The 17,120-nt window shown below is 44.2% G+C and overlaps 1 protein-coding gene across 1 annotated transcript in view; it reads left to right on the plus strand.

Moving 5' to 3' along the window:
• Nucleotides 1–15,424: 15,424 nt before the first annotated feature.
• wnt10a (wingless-type MMTV integration site family, member 10a) overlaps nt 15,425–17,120 on the plus strand; it is a 28,160-nt gene continuing 26,464 nt past the window's right edge. Inside the window, exon 1 of the mRNA XM_034109383.1 lies at nt 15,425–15,847. Within this exon, the coding sequence (XP_033965274.1) occupies nt 15,777–15,847 (71 nt within the window). The 5' untranslated portion in view covers nt 15,425–15,776. The remainder of the gene's footprint in view (nt 15,848–17,120) is intronic.

Below are 17,120 nucleotides of genomic sequence, written 5' to 3' on the forward strand. Positions count from 1 at the left end.
CCGAGCTCTGCTAGGTTCAAAGTACCAGGACAGCAGAGGTCGCAGCCCGCCCCGAGTCCCCAGCCCAGGCAGGAGATGAGGGCGAGTTGGCCTAGAAAATCTCCGGTTTGGGCTGCAGCCCAGGTGCAGCCAACCCAGAATTTCGGCCAGCAGTCGAGGAAGAAGAAGCGAGCGGCCTGACAGCCCCTCCTTCTCCCCTCCGTGACAGAGCTGGAAGTTCTTTCCCCGGCTCTAAATGTGTCCCCGCCTCCTCGAGAGATGCCTCAACGTCATCCTCAAGTCCGCATAAAACCAACAAGTCCTCCAACTCATACGACCAAATGGGTCGATTGTTTAAGCCCTTATTACGACCAAATATGTCATTTGTTCAAGCGCTTAATACGACCTATAATTACGTTTGAAAATTGTCGGCCTCGAGTGCTCCCGTTGAATGCAAACGTTACAGAGGGTTGTTTATTCACAAATAACCCTCTCTGTAAAATCCTAAATTGTAGGATAGTTTGGCCATTAAAACGCTTTATGATTAGATTTCTAGCGAGAAGTATATATTGTACTTTTAGAATCCACGTCCAGTCGATATGTAGGATCTATAGTTTGATAGATATTACGAAGATGATTTGAGATTTCGTCAGGAGAACGTGTATATGCGGCAAGCTTCCAAGTAAAGTTACGGGTTGAAAACAGTATTTCCGGTCTCGCCGTTTTCATAATAAAACCAATGATCAAATGATTTAACAGTGATATCTGCACTACTCATCCACTAAAAAAACATCAGTTTATCCTAGTTAATTATACGACATTAATTGGTTTAAATTGTGTACAATGCTTTTGTGTTTTTCCCATAGGTTTTTCTCTTTCGATTCTGAGAGACACATTTCTTTTTTCAGAGGTTTTGATAGGCTAAAATCACGCCGCAATGCACGTCGGGATATGGTGTTTATGTGATATGAAATCGGAAAACATTACAAAAAATAATAATAATACTTTATTCCGAGTGTTCTTGCTTTTCTCTTTGAAAGTCATCACATAACGGCATTGTAATACACGGTTCGGCTGCATTAAATATTACATATCTGCCCTAGATATGTATTTATAGAGCCCTGATCAGAAGACCTTTTGACAAACTGGAAGAGATGCCGCCAAACTGAATACGTGACGTGGACCATAAATATATCAACAATTAAACAACATCTTCCATTTCTTTTCACACAATACGTCTCCTTGCAGTATCAACACTAATTCGGCTGACTTTTATATTTGATCCAATTAGTAGATAGTCTGTATTTACACCATAACGGTGCACAGCTGATAGAAAGGGACTTTTTTGTAGTTTTTAAAGATATTACTGATTTTCTGAACTACCTTTCCAACTCCTGCAGTTGACTGTTACAGGTCTATACAGGTTCATGGTACAATGCATAAGCTTCACATCGAGAGACTGAAACTGTATTTTCCTTTACCGTTCTGTTTTAAACTCACAATAAAGTGAATAGTCATATTATGTACGATATTATTATGTTTTATTAACTAGACCACTGGTCTAAACCGCACCTCCTAGTGGTTAAAGCACGTTATTGAATGTAGTTGTTGAACAAGTTATATTTATTTAGTTATTGATGAAAACATTTAAATATTAAGAGTAGCCTACATACAAAATAGGGGTCAATGATAGAAATATAGAATGGAAAATATCTAGAAGATACTGTAGTGATCTCTACAATAAAACGTCCAAAGATATTAACAGGAGGATGTGCAAAACAGACAAACTGATAAGGCTGAATTTTACTCAGGTGTAACTAAAGTCTGATTTAAGGGTTGTTTATATTTCACATCATTAATCAGAATCTGCAAAGTAACAAACATAAATGTAGTAGAGTAAAAATACCAGGTTAAATGAATTGTAGTGGAGTAGAACAAAGTAGTACATGCTGCTGTAACAAAAACATTTCCCAACTTGGGATCAATAAAGTATCTTATCTTAAGATGATCGATGGCTACTGCCATATTTGTTAAATGTGCATCTGAACCTTGACAAGTGCATGTTTCAGGCTTATCAATTAACAACAGGAGGGGTCACAGACATAAGACCAGCTGTCATGTGCTATTAATGCTGCCCATTATGGACACAAGCAATTTTCACCCATGTATTAATTATATGTTTTAAATGTCATAACACCAATGTTTTTCTTGTCCCCTAAACCTCCAGGGATGTATACAGTTTAATACTGGCAACTTCTAATTGTGGGAAATACGAAAACGTCTTTTAAAACTACATTTCCCAGTAGAGACGTGCCATAGAACATGTTGCGAAACACACAATAGCCAGCAAGTGTAATTATGGGGGGGGAGGGCCGGGCTGGACCCGTCCAAGTCCAGTTTTGGATAGTCTGGCGTGGTTCCATTCCATTTCAAAGAGCTTTGACGCTCAGCGTAACCTTGTCGCACTGCCACTCCAATATCCAATCACAGAGCTTGAGGGCTAATCACGGGGTTTGTAAAGCAAGGCGGATGTTGTAGTCCCAAATGATAGCTGGGGATTCTGGGTAGTGTAGTGTCTTCGGAAACTCTGTAATGTCTAAACTCCGAAAAAACAATTTGTTTCTCCGAATCGAAGGTTAAAAACACAAAAGCATTGTACACAATTTAAACCAATCAATATTGTGTAATTAACAAGGATACACTGATGTTTTTTAGTGGATGAGTAATGGAGATATCACTGCGTAATCATTTGACAGTGTGGGGAATACTTCCGGTTTTATTATGAAAACTTCGAGACCGGAAATACTGTTTTCACCCACGCTAACTTTACATGGAAGTTGCCCCATATACAGTACACGTTTCTCCTGGCGAGACCTCAAATCATCTTCGTATATCTATCAAACTGTAGATCCTACACATCCACTGGACGTGGATTATAAGTACAATATACACTTCTCGCTAGAAATCTAATAAAAAAGCATTTTAATGGCCAAACTATTCCACAATTTAGGATTTTCCAGAGACCCTCCGGAGCGTTTGCAATCGACAGGAGCATGTTGTTTCTTACACGACCACTAGAGGTGCTACACTTTAAAACGTGTCTCTGGGTCGTATTTAGCTGCTGAACAATCGACCTATATGGTCGTTTTTTGTAGGAGGACAGGCTGCATAAAACACATGTCACATCTTTCTTGTCTGAATAAACCATTTTCCGCTGACGCATCCAGGCTCCGGCCAAGGGCGCAGCTAAAAAAAATGAAAAGAAAGACAATAAACAGTCCGTTAACTATAAATCCCCTTCTGAGAGCAGCTACGGCCTCTCTCAAAAGGCGGATAATAAACGGGTCTGTGAAGGCACCACCGCCACACGCATGTGCAGTGCCGGTTGGGGCTTTAATGGACAGCCCGCCAATTCTTCCCCTTTTAAGAGCAGCTACGGCACCTCTCAAAGGACGGATTATTGACGGGTCCGTGAAGCCACCGCCACACGCATGCGCAGTGCCGGCTGGGGCTTTAAGGGCACCACCGGCACGCGCAGGCGCAGTGCCGACTGGAGCCGTGAGGGCACCACCGGCACACACATGCGCAGTGCCGGCCGGAGCCGTAAGAGTGACATCCCAGCTGGCTCTAAGGAGCATACAGCAGGAGATACTCACGACGTCTGCCTGGGCTTCTCAAAACAGTTATAATTTATGTTTTCACAAACCCAGAGAGAGTCAACCCATATTCTGGAGAGAGAGGTTCTCTCTCTCCTAGAAAGAAGGGTTTTATCTATAAAGCCCACCGAGCAGAGTCAGATTACGGAGGAGAATGTCCTCGTAAAGCACCCGCTCAACATGGGCCTCATATTAAAACAAAACCCCGAACGCCACGGCGTACGGAGAGTTTTGGTTATTATGAAATGCGTAGTGGCACTACACCTGACTTTTCCAGTGCGGGACGCGCCTACGGGTGCAGTCCTTTCACGGAAGGTGGTCACCACGGACGCAGGTCAGACGGGCTGATAGGGTATTTACGAAGGTCGCCCGGTGAGAGGTCCCTAGAACAGAGACTTCCAGCGGGCACACGTAAACTACCCGGAGCTTTTAGCGGTGTTCCCCACCCAAAAAAACGCTTCCTGCCTTCTCTCAGAGGACATCATGTCCCCGTGAGGACAGACAACACAATATCGTGTATGAACCGCCAGGGGAGGTTGCGTTGTCTCCAGTCACACACACTGGCACACAAACTGATCCCTTGGAGCGGCAGACGTCTCCTCTCTCTGAGAGCGACACAGGTACCGGGAGTTATGCACCTAGGGACAGAATTACTGTCCAGAGGTGCACCACTCTATGCAGACTGGACTTCTCATCCAAGGATCGGGAGTCCGCTGTGGGTGCGTTACGGCGGAGCCGCGTTAAGTCTGTTTGCAAGAGGAGAAAATGCTCAATGACAGCTGTTCTCTTTAATGCACGATTTAAATGCACCGTTAGGCGGGGACACACTCGTACACAATTGACCTCCGGGTCCCCTGTACATGTTCCCACCCCTGGCTCTGTTACCCTTAACTCTGGCCAGAGTGAAGGAGCAATGCCACACACTTACTCTGATGTTTCCACCCTAGCCCGCAATATACGGGCTGGCGGAGATATATCAGCTGTTGTGCGGGCAGCCATGGCAGTCCCCACCACGCAGGGACAGATTGTCTCAGGCGGGGGGGGCGATCCTTCACCCACGCCCAGAGCACGGGGCACTATGGGCCTGACCCGTGAGTGGTACAATCTGAATACAGTGGGACTCCCTCAGAAGGTGATCAACACTATTCAGAGTGCGAGAGCTTCCTCCACCAGGTCTCTTTACGACTGTAAGTGGAGGGTGTTTGAGGAGTGGTGCCTTCAAGAAGGACACATCTCTTTTCAATGTCCTGTCGGGGTGATTTTATCATTCCTACAGGACTTGATCGATAAACACAGAGCTTTCTCCACGATCAAGGTGTACCTGGCTGCTATTGCTGCATGCCATGTGGGCTTTGAGGGTAAGACGGCTAGCCAACATCCTTTGGTTTGCCGTTTTATGAAGGGAGCGCGCAGGCTCCTCCCTGTCTCCAGGTCGCTGGTGCCCTTATGGGACCTGGCAGTGGTTTTAAATGGGCTCAGAATTACCCCATTTGAACCCCTGGAAGGAGCTGACATGAAACATCTGTCACTCAAGACAGTGCTGTTACTGGCCCTGGCATCCGCTAAACAGGTCAGTGATATCCATGCACTGTCTGTACATCCCTCATGCACTCATTCGCCCCAGGGCAAACGAGAGTGTTGTTGAAATCCAACCCTGCCCTTACACCAAAGGTGGTTGGTTCGTGTACCCCGATTGACATTGAGGCATTTCCTCCGCAGCTGGTTTCCTCCGGGGACCAGCAGCAGGATCTATTGTGTCCAGTCCGGGCTTTACACACATATATGGACAGATCAAAAGAGCTTCGTCTTAATGACCAACTCTTCGTGTCCTGGGCTAAACCTCACAAGGGTAAGCCTGTTACTAAGCAACGACTATCCGACTGGATCGTGGAGGCGATTGCTTTGGCCTATACGAGTCAGAATCTGCAAACACCTTCGGGTCTGCGGGCTCACTCGACTCGGGGCCTGGCTACATCCTGGGCTTTGTTCAAGGGTGTTTCCATCCAAGACATCTGTGCAGCGGCAAGCTGGTCTTCGCCGCTCACTTTTGTCCGCTTTTACAGGCTAGACGTCTCCGCTCCAAGCGTGGCCCGAGCAGTGCTGGGCACCTTGTTGAGTCGGGACTCCACCTGTTAAATTCTGGTTGATCGGTGATCTTCGAGATAAGCTCGTCTGGCAATACGGGAGCTACAATATCCCATAGTGAGACATCGAACGGAGTGTTATGAATGAGAACTATAGGTTACTTACGTAACCCCAGCACTCAGAGTAACATGAAGTGAGATGTCTCACCAGACGGCCCTCCTTGCTATGGTGAAGCAAGAAGAGGTGCTTATTTTGAATGACGCATGCGTCGTGGCGCAAGCTACTTATAGGGGGTGATTTCCCCTGACGTTGACTTCAAGATCACCAGCCAATCAGGATTGGCGTAATGAGATTGATGCTTCTGTTTGCTCTGCGATGAGGCGCATCCCATAGTGAGACATCTCACTTCATGTTACTCTGAGGACTGGTGTTACGTAAGTAACCTATAGATTTCAGTATCCTGAAGCTCTGAGCCCCATTTATTTTCCTCACAGATGGCAAAAGTCCGAAATTATACGATTTAAAATAAAAGCAATAATTGTGGCTTGATATTGAGTAAGAACATGTTTTTATGAACCACACAGCTTCCGGTCTTCCACGACCCGACCGGAGAAAAAGACGTGCTGCAGCCTGCAGGCACGAAATACGTTACCAGTAGAAATACATTGCTTTTAAAAAACGCGAAACAACACGAAAAAAAGGGGCAAATCGTGATGGTGAACACGAATCAATAGATTAAAAATCGTGTTGGTGAACACGAAATGCCGTGAGACTGGGTTGGCGTAGTGGGGGCTGCCATGGCTGCCCACACAACAGCTGATATATCTCCGCCAGCCCGTACGTTGCGGGCTAGGGCGGAGCCATCAGGATAAATGTGTGGCGTTGCTCCTTCACTCTGGCCAGAGTTTGGAGTATCAGAGCCAAGGGTGGGAACGCGTACAGAAGACCCGGAGGTCAATCGTGTACGAGTGCGTCCACGCCTAACGGTGCGTTTAAATCGTGCATTAAAGAGAACAGCTGTCATTGAGCATTTTTTCTTTATGCGAACAGATTTAACGCGGCTCTGCCGTAACGCACCCACAGCGGACTCACAATCCTTGGATGTGCAGTCCAGTCTGCATAGAGTGGTGCACCTCTGGACAGTAGTTCTGTCCCGAGGTGCATCACTCCTGGTACATGCGTCGCTCTCAGAGAGAGGAGATGTCTGCCGCTCCAAGGGATCAGTTTGTGTGCCAGTGTGTGTGACTGGAGACAACGCAACCTCCCTTGGCGGTTCATACACGATACTGTGGTCGTGTTGTCTGTCCTCATGAGGAAATGGTGTCCTCTGAGAGAAGGCAGAAAGCGTTTTAGGGTGGGGAACACCGCTAAAAGCTCCGGGTGATTTACGTGCGCCCGCTGGAGGTCTCTGCTCCAGAGACCCCTCACCGGGCGACCTTCGTAAATACCCTATCAGCCTGTCTGACATGCGTCCGTGGTGACCACCTTCCGTGAAAGGACAGCACCCGTAGGCGCGCCCCGTACTAGAAAAGTCGGGTGTAGTGCCACTACGCATTTCATAATAACCAATACTCTCCGCACGCCGTGGCGCGCGGGGTTTTGTTTTATTATGAGACCCATGTTGAGCAGGTGTTTTACGAGGACATTTGTCTGCGTAATCTGACTCTGCTTGGCGGGCATTATAGATAAATCCCTCCTTTCTAGGAGAGAGAGAACCTCTCTCTCCAGAATATGGGTTGACTCTCTGACTCTCTGGCACTGTGCATGCGCGTGACGGTGGTGCCTTTACAGACCCGCCAGTAATCCGCCTTTTGAGAGATGCCGTAGCTGCTCTCAGAAGGGGAACTATTGACGGGCTGTTTATTGGTTTTATTGATTTTCTTTTCATTTTTTTGAGCTGCGCCCTCGGCCTGAAGCCTGGATGCGTCAGCGGCAAATGTTTTATAACAAAAGAATCAACCAATGTGTGACATGTGTTTGTGCGGACTTGAGGATGGTTTTGAGGCATATCTCGAGGCGGCGGGAACACATTCAGAGCTGGGGAATGAACTTCCAGCTCTGTCACAGAGGGGAGAAGGAGGGGCTATCACGCCTCTCGCTTCTTCTTCCTCGACTGCTGGCCGAAATTCTGGGTTGGCTGCGTCTGAGCTGCCGGAACCGGATATTTTCTAGGCCAGCTTGCCCTTGTCTCCAGCCTGGGCTGGGGACTCGGGGCGGGCTGCGACCTCTGCTTATCCGGTGCTTTAAACCGAGCAGAGTTCGAGGCAGCTTGGGCGAAGGACTGCTGCTGTGAAGGCAGTGGCTGGACCCTTCGATGGAGGTAGAGGTGGAGTGCCTCGTCCTCCTTCTTCTTCGTCTCACACCTCCTTTGCATGGAGGCAAGAGCGGAGCCGAAAATCCCCTCGGGAACGATGGGCATATCCAGCACATCCTCCTTTTCCCGGTCTGGGAGGTTGGTGAGGTTGAGCCATATCGCTCTTTCCTGCACCACCATGATCCCCATTACCTTGCCCGTGGCCTGGACGGCGCAGCGTTGGACACAGAGAAAAATGTCTGTGACTGCTGCCATCTCGTCCAGAGTGGCTGCCCCCGGGTTACCCGACAGGTCCTCGCAGAGCTCCGCTTGGTAAGCGGTTAGCAGCGAGGACACATTCAGGGCCCTGGCGGACAATGCTGCAGCTTTGTAGGACTTTTCAGTCATTGTCGACTGAAAACGGTCCGACTTTGCTGGCAGCGTGGGGTTTCTGCTCGGTGACGGGCCCACCTTTGGTAGGAGGTGGGCCGCTACCAGCGGTTCCATGGGCGGTATGCGGAGCAGGCCGAGCTTCTCCATTCCGTCACAGTCTAGGGAGGAGGCACCCTGGATTGGGACCTTGTTGCTGAAGGGCCGGTCTCTCCACGAGACCGACACCTCATCCAATATCTCCGGGAAGACCGGAAGGAGTTGCCTCTTTTCTCCCGCTGCTTGGGGAAGATGTTTTCCCTCGTAGCGGGACCTGGAGGTCTCCTTGGCCATTTCAGGCCACGGGACGTTGAGTCTGGCCGCAGCGCGTTTACACACGGCCTGCAGGTCCATGCTCAGACCGGGCGAAGCTGGTGTGCTATCGCCCGGGAGAGCAGCCCTCGCTCCAGGCTTTGCAGCCCTCGCCGATGACATGAAGGTGTCCTCTTCCTGTTAATCCGACTCGGACAGGAGGAACGCCAAGGCGTCCTCTTCTTCAACCTCCTCGTAGTCCAGCTCGAGGACATCCTCCGCAGGTGAGACCATGGTGAGGTCTAACCGGGAGCCCCAGCTTGTCGTCACCGTGTCCCGGCCTGCCAGGGCGCGGGATTCCTGTTCTGTAGCCATCGCAGATAATGAGCTCCAGACCGTCACGGAGAGGGGTTCACTCTCTGTGGCGGACGCCCCCGTGTCTTGACTGCCGGCCGGCGGGTCCGTGGACATGGGGGGGTCCTGTTCCGACAGGCTAGCTTGTCGTGCTACCCGTCGGCGGAGGCTCTTTACGGTGAAGCGGACACAATGTCCGCACGAGGCGGTGTTGTCGATAGCGCCTCGGGCGTGTTCCAGCCCGAGGCAGGAAGAACAGACCTGGTATGTGTCTGTGCCCAAGATCTTCAACATGCAGCCGCAGACTCGAGCCACCGAGTCCCTGACTCCTCTGGTGTGAGGGAGAGGGGCGTCCATCTTGTTCGCCTCATGGCGTGGAGAGGGCCCGCTCTCGACAGGTAGGATGGGAGAAAAATATGTTACCACCTTGTCCTTAATCCGGAGAAAAGGACGGTGTGGGTCTTTTATTCCCGGAGAATACTGACTGGTGTGACAGTATGCTCTTTTTAATCCATTCTTCCTCCGTGGAGAAGAGAAAAGAAAAACGTCCTCGCTCCTGTGGTGTCGGTAGAGAGGGAGCGAGCTAGCAACAGGTGTGCTGCTAGCTTAAAAAATCAGACCTACCTTACTTTCTCGGGAAGAGAAGGGCGAGGTCGATTTTAATACTAACTGCGTTAGTACTACCGTCTTCCTGCGAAGCAGAAGGAGTAGCCGGCGAGCGCCCGTCGACCGAAATGGGTATTTGGGTTCAGTCTGTGGACAGTTAAGCTTGTCCGGCTACTGTAGAGATGTGCTCTGAAGCGAGAAGAGGTGTTTGAACGACGCATGCGTTGTGGCGCAAGCTACTTATAGGGGGTGAATTCCCTGACGCTGACGTCAAGATCACCAGCCAATCAGGATTGGCGTAATGAGATTGATGCTTCTGTTTGCTCGGCGATGAGGCGCATCCCATAGTGAGCCATCGAACGGAGTGTTATGAATGAGAACTAAATGAACACGTTGATAGCTTCATATTTAGCATACTGAATGCAGAGTGGTATGGATCTTCTTATCCAACTTCTGTCAAGATTGACAAACTATTGCTTCATTTTGGATACAAAGTGTTTATTGTTTTCCAATATCCCCTCTACTGTAACTGCATTTTGTGTTAAACGGTGATATAATACTTTAATGCATTACTGTATTGTGGATATTAACCCCATATGTGTAGCTAAGAAAACTACAAACTATTTGGGTGGAAAATGACTTAACATTCAAACATGTAAAGCACAATCATTTTGTCAAGCAGAATAATAGTTTACTTTCTTTAGTCAAGTTTACCAACTTACCTTTTTTTTGTATCAAATATTTGTTATGTATTTTCTATGATCTGTATAGAAAAAGCGTATTGCCTTGCATAGCACACAATTCAACTCTGCTTGGTAATAATGCCATTGCAAATAACTATTGTTGTGTATTTAATACAGGGGAGGATCACTTGGAAAGAAGTGACCTGTCTCGAGAGATTTTTTCGTTGAGCCTGAGTCAAAAGCCACGTGATGAACCCAGTCTCAACACTTACTGTATTTAAGCCTTAAGCCCAACATGAAGTCACCGGATTTGTCTGACAGCGTAACATAAAGATAAAATCTTATGTTTCCATGTTCTGCCAGCCAGTAAGTAAATCACTGCTGTGGCGTGATACTTCTACAGCTAACAGTATGATTGCACAAGACCAGAATCTATATATTCATAAATACTGTATGACCTAATGTGTTTACATGGCACTCGCTACCAGACTGTGAAAACGTAGCTCCGCCGTGTCTCTCCCTGCAGGACAATAAAGTTTCAATTGAACCAGACACTGCAATTCCACAAGAAAAACCAGCGCTGTTGGGAAAACTCTGTGTTTTCCTTTATTATTGAATTAAATGTTAGGCAGGTTCCTATTTCATGCAGCAGAGTGAGTGAGAGTGAGCACTGCAAGATAAAAAAAGAATTAATGTTTTCAAGGGATACATGAACATCATGTTAAAACAAAAATGTTCAGGCAGAAAAAAGAGGAACTATGAAATGAACCTGGCATGAGCATTTGATAAAAAATAAAGTTGTTATGTCTCTAGACACAGGGGTCGAGTTGAAGTGGGACTAGCAGTGAAATGTTTCCCATATCATTTTTAATGAATGTTACTGTACAAGAACATACTCTCCGGTGAAGAGTGGGAAACAATTAAAGGTGTGTGTGTGTGCAACAGGGAGAGAGAGAAAAAGAAACACATTCAAAAAGATACATGGACGGCAACACTTGGCAGAGGACTCCAGTCCAGATGTGGAAGTCGTGTGTATTATATGTCTGCGTGAGTGTGTGTGCACAATATCCTTTCCATTATGAAAAATGTTTAAAACATCCACAGCAAATATGTTAAGTGTTAAAAAGAGCTGTTGCCTGGTGGGACTTAAAGTTTAAAAAGAAAGCCCCTAAGTCATCATTGCTGACAAATTTTGAGAGTTGTGATGTTTAAATAAAAAACAGGTGGGGCTTTTAGTTTCCAATGACATTCGCTTAATCCATATTGACTAGTCGGTTAATAATTTGAAGTGACAGCTAATCAGAACACAACATTGACATCTCTGACTTTGATCGAAAGAGCTTCAAGCACACATTTGCACAAAAAAATAAGAGAATTAAACATAGGAAGATAATCATGATAAGAAATGTACAATACATTCATTTTTACTTGATGCTTCATAATTTGGATTAACTATCCCATATTTTTGTTTTTTGTAAGAATAAAATAGATAAAACATTAGATGAAAAATAAATTCAAAGAACGTAGAGTAATAGACTTTTTAAATATTTTATTACATTTTGTAGAGACTGATAGCTAATATCTACTTATACTAGCCAACTTGCCATTTAGAGCGGCCATTTAACTGACAGTTTTCTTGTTGCCACAGCAGCAGCTGTTAAGCAAAAGTTAGTCTTGACCTGTTTTAAACACAAACACATACAGATCACTCTGCTTAAGTGAAAACTATGGTTTTAAAGATTCATTACGCTGATGTCAGTTAAAAAACAATGCCTAGCTATGGTTGATAGCGTTAGCTAACATTAGCAACGACAATATGCTGGTCACCAGATAAGGCTGTAGCAGCAAAACCAACACGTTGACCTGAAGACAGTTTCACTGCTTACGGATCCAACTTTTAATGTTTAATAGGACTCCTATTAATGTATCTCCTATTATAGGAGATACATTAAAGTTACCTAATATTGCTTTCATTTAAAGTGGACCTATCATGTTATATTTGAAAAATATATTGTAGGGCCATACCTATATAAAATATGTCTGTGAAGTTTTTTTTCAAAATACCAAACAGATCACCCATTGTAGCCATGCTTCTTACTGCTCAAACCCCTCTTTTGCAGTTAGAGAAACGCGGATTTTGGGTCCTTAGCTTGAACAAAATAAAAGAAGAGAAGGCGGAGCTAAGGCCTGATCAGAATTCTACCGGAGATAAAGTTACATTTGGTTGTGATAAAACGCCAACGTTTAAACCACGTCAAGGATTATTTCTGAAACAGTATGGAGCTCAAATGCTTTTTCTCTTGCGGGTTTATCACAAGGTGAGTTCTTTTTTTATTTCCTGCTGTTTAAACACATGTGCTCTTCAGTACAGGTTAGCTCTGAGTGTTAGCGAGGCTTGCTAATGTAAACAAAGACGTCCAAAACACGTCAGGCATTGTTTCTGATAGCAACTTTCTGTGGGTCCGCCGCCGCTATGACGTCACAGCGGATGGAAATCTGTATCCGCTCGTTTTTAAAAGATTTGGGTACGGAGGAAAAGAGAGAGGGTTTTATTTTTCTGATGCTGCGTGAGTTCTCCGACGCACCGAGGACACATATTTATGTATACACCACATCACTAAGTGCTTTTTGCATGATAGGTCCCTTTTAAATATTTTATACCCATCATTTTTAAAACTAATATTTAATATTATAAATGGTTTTAAGAATAATGTTCACTTTGTAAGTTCATCATATTGTCACTCATGATTTTTTTCGTAGTTTTATTTTTATTTATCAAAATTATATTTTTCATGTATTTTTCGGTCAGTCATTAGCTTCCATATAACCCAGACAGTCAATAAAAGTACCACCAATTAAACATTATCAGGATTTCCTTTATAGTGCTGCCTCACCAGGTCACAATAGACATAAAAGGTCCCTTCTTTTTGATTCTCCACGTGGAGACAGGGGAGTTATATGAGTCAAGTTTATAAGAAGCTGTAATTCACAAAGTCATTTAATCGTCATGATGAGAGCGAGTGCTGCAGAGAAATCAGGATGACAGCGTGCGACACATCCTGCTGTAGAACCAAAGTCACAAAAACCACTAAGTGTAACAAGGCTTGAAATAATTAAGAACAAAGTTTCCGTCATTGCCAAACTCCTCCAGATCAGGTGATAAATCTCACAAAGAGAGAATTTGATGTGGGATTGTTCCCTCAATTTGTGTATGGCAACTTAATTGTGTCTGAATGCTGACATCGTGTAGTGTTTTACTACTTTGGTGACTCCACACTGGTAGAATGCTTGCTTCCCCTCCAATGGGGGAAAACCTTTTTATTAGTGGTTTCTGGATCTTTATTCTAGGCTACTCATAAAGCAATGAGATGAGTGATATCATGTGGTCTTCGTCAACAAGGGAGCTTTTTGTTATACTTTGTAGCCATTTAAATTGAAAGATTAAAGGCCGTAACACTCAGGCAAGGTTAGAGCGCACCATGAACTTCAGTCGACAATTTTTAACAAGCCCTCATTTATTCCATGATACTTTTTTTATACTCACACGATTGTCTTCACATTAAGATAATTGGAACTTTGCAAACCCACCCCCATATATCATTGCTTTTGAACATGTGTCCGTTATTAAAGGACCACTCCACTGATTTTCCATCCCATCAGTTTAGCCTATTGTCATTTTTAGTAGCCTGTGAAAACAGTCCTCTGTATAGCTCTGGAAAAAGGGACAGAGAAAATAACCAGGCAGGGAGGGTGTAGTGAAAATATGCTGTTGCATTATAGGACACTTATGGAGCAAGAACCATGGGGATTTAAAGTGAAGACAGGACAGCCTCTACTGCTCAATCTTGACCACTCTTTTTTAAAACAACTTTCTTTAGAGTCCCCAAACATTATGGAAATGAATCTAAAAACAACTAAAAGTCGCCTTTAAAAAGAGGGATTGAAGAAAAAATGAGCCACACTGTACATTAAAAAGATTAGAAAACAAACTCTGAAATAGGCATTTGAATTTCAAATCAATAATTTAGTACTTTTAAAAGTAAACAATTACATTTCCAAATGTCTTTTTGTGATTGTTGGATACAAAAAAGGTGTGCCAATGTACATGGATGCTAACATTCACTGTAGCCAAAAGTCCTGGTGTGATTTAAGGATAAAAATCAATTGAAGGTCTCATCATCTAATCATCATACATCCCCATATTTTGTGTTCAAAAAGTTTGTTTTCTATGGGCTTCTTCTAACAACTCAGAATCACCTTCATGATCATTCTTATCATCATCCTTTATTCCCCTACATCAAGGGGAATCCACGGCTCTTGACCCATGAGGCAAGGCAAGTTTGATAATATTAATATTTTATCAGATAATATATGCGTCAAAGTCAAATCCTTCTTTGTCTATTTCCTGGTCTTGGAAAACTAACCATTGTTAAATCCAACAAAATGAAAAGTCACAAATGAAATAGAAAGTGTAATTCTGCCTGTAAAGATGTATATATTCTTTACTGTAAACAATGATAGCTTTATCTTTATGCTTGATAAAGTGCTAGAAATGAACAAATCACAACAAATGTTTGCATCAAACTTTCAAAATGTTTTTTTATGTCGATCTATAATTCACAGATGCATCAAACTCATGTGTGTATATTTAAAACTTTAAAAGCAGTGTTATCAAAGAGATTGTATGGCTCCAGGCATTTATATCTTGTGAAAAAGAAGCAAAATGGCTCTTTTATAGTGAAGGTGGCAGACCCCTGCCCTACTTAATAAAAATCCTCCTGTTTTCCCCAGACAAGTTCACTTTTGCAATACTCCCCATGCCGCCCACCACCTTCCTCATCCTCAGCATCGCAGTGAATGTAAATGTTCTCCCTCACACACACAGGGCGCAGGCTAAGTGTTTGTGCTTTCCTTATCTAAAAGGATCTCTATCCTGCTTTAACGAGGCACTTGACCTCCCTCGGCGCTCCTCTTCTCCCTAGGTGACGCAAAAAAAAAAGTGGGCAGGCGAAGCGTTAAGTGCAGTAGTTTAGGACTATCGGAGCGCACCGAAACATCACTAGTCAGGCAGACTTCATTCAGAGCGCCTATCTGCTCCTGCCGTCTCTCTTCGGATGTTATACCTATGCAAACACATCGGAGAAAACACCGGGATGTATACGGATGTGTATGAGAGGGACAACTCTGACTTTTTCCTCAAACTTTTAACAACCTCCTCCATTCACTAAAGGTGGATGAAACTTTTTGTTTTGTGAATTAGTATCCCGCCGCTTGCTGCCACATCTGGACGTCGTCGGAGCTGTCAAGTCCAGAGCCAACGTTTATCCGGACCTGACCTGACCTCCTTCCTCTGTTTAGTCCTCCCTTAAACTTTAAGGCGGAATACTGGACTTTAAACCCTTGTGTCTTTATTTTTTAAACTTTTTTTCCACAATTGCAATGCTCAAAATGGAACACTCGGTCCTCAGAATAGCATGCGTCTTGGTGGTTATCTGCCTTTTGGATAAAAGGTGAGTTGAGTTTAATATGGAGTTAAATCCCACTAAGAAAAGTTATTATAGCCTATGTTGGTTTAATTAACTGAAAAATGTTTTTTTATTACATCAAATTGGGTTTTTTACTCATTATAACTTATATACTTATATAATTTAATACAGTGATCTTTAAAAGTGATTTAGCATAAGGTAACACAATTAAGATTGAACACAAATAATAATTTACAAACTTCATACATTTTATTTATCGGGATATTTTGGCAATACAAGTTTCATATTCTGAAAGCCAAGACTTTGTTTATTTAAAATCAAACAAAACACCCAAATCCACGTTTATTCTGAAATGAGCCGTTGCGACTTCCGACTGATTTCAATAGAGCTGGTCACATATATACTGAAACCTGGATCTACTTTTTACAAGTTTACAATCTCTTGCAAATTACTACTTGCCATGCATCATTCCCAAACAATGTTGCCAATCAATAAACAGTTAACATTTATAAAGACATCTGTTGAAACAGGTCAACTGTCAAAGCAAGAAACACAACAGGTACAAACACAAACTGGTAATTGCAGTACATGCAAAGCCACCTTAATATATGCATAAGATCATTTTATGTCACGGCATGTTGCAGTTTAGAATGTTGTGACAGTTAAAGCTATTTTTTTCACTCAGGAAGTCAACCTTTTCTCTTTGTTTGAAAATGCTTGCACAAGAGAAACCTGCAGATGTTACACGTAGCACATAAAAGCTAAGGAAAGAAAAAGTATGCAAAGTTCTGCAGCTGTGTTAGTGTCTCTGTGAGTGTTACTGTTCCCTCCTCTCTCCACCTGGGTATTCCTGCGTACATGTCAGGTGTTGTATGTGTGTATGTCCGCCCACAGCCATACATGCTCCTCACTCGTGTGTCTGGTTATACACACAGGGCGACATACAACCTGTGGTTTACTTTACTAAAAAGCTGTGCACCTCTGGGCTCAATCATCAGTGCAGCCTGTGTTTTCCTGCTTATTGCTGTTAGTGTTTCTCTGTGAAGTAGAAAAGGGCTTTGACCGCCGTCAGCTGAATTACTGTTGTTCACATGATTGATCTGCAACAGAGGCAGCAGACAGGGACACACCTTGCAGCGTTAAAAGTCATTGAATTGACATGCTAACTGATTTACTGAGGTAAAAAGCGACTGTGTATCCAAAACGTTTACTATAACTATGTGATTCATGCCGACAGTAAATAAGTAAGTAAATCCTGTTCCCTCAACTTACCCACTGTACAACGATTATATTGCAT

The sequence above is a fragment of the Pseudochaenichthys georgianus genome, chromosome 21 (genome assembly GCF_902827115.2).
Source record: "Pseudochaenichthys georgianus chromosome 21, fPseGeo1.2, whole genome shotgun sequence".
NCBI lineage: Eukaryota > Metazoa > Chordata > Actinopteri > Perciformes > Channichthyidae > Pseudochaenichthys > Pseudochaenichthys georgianus.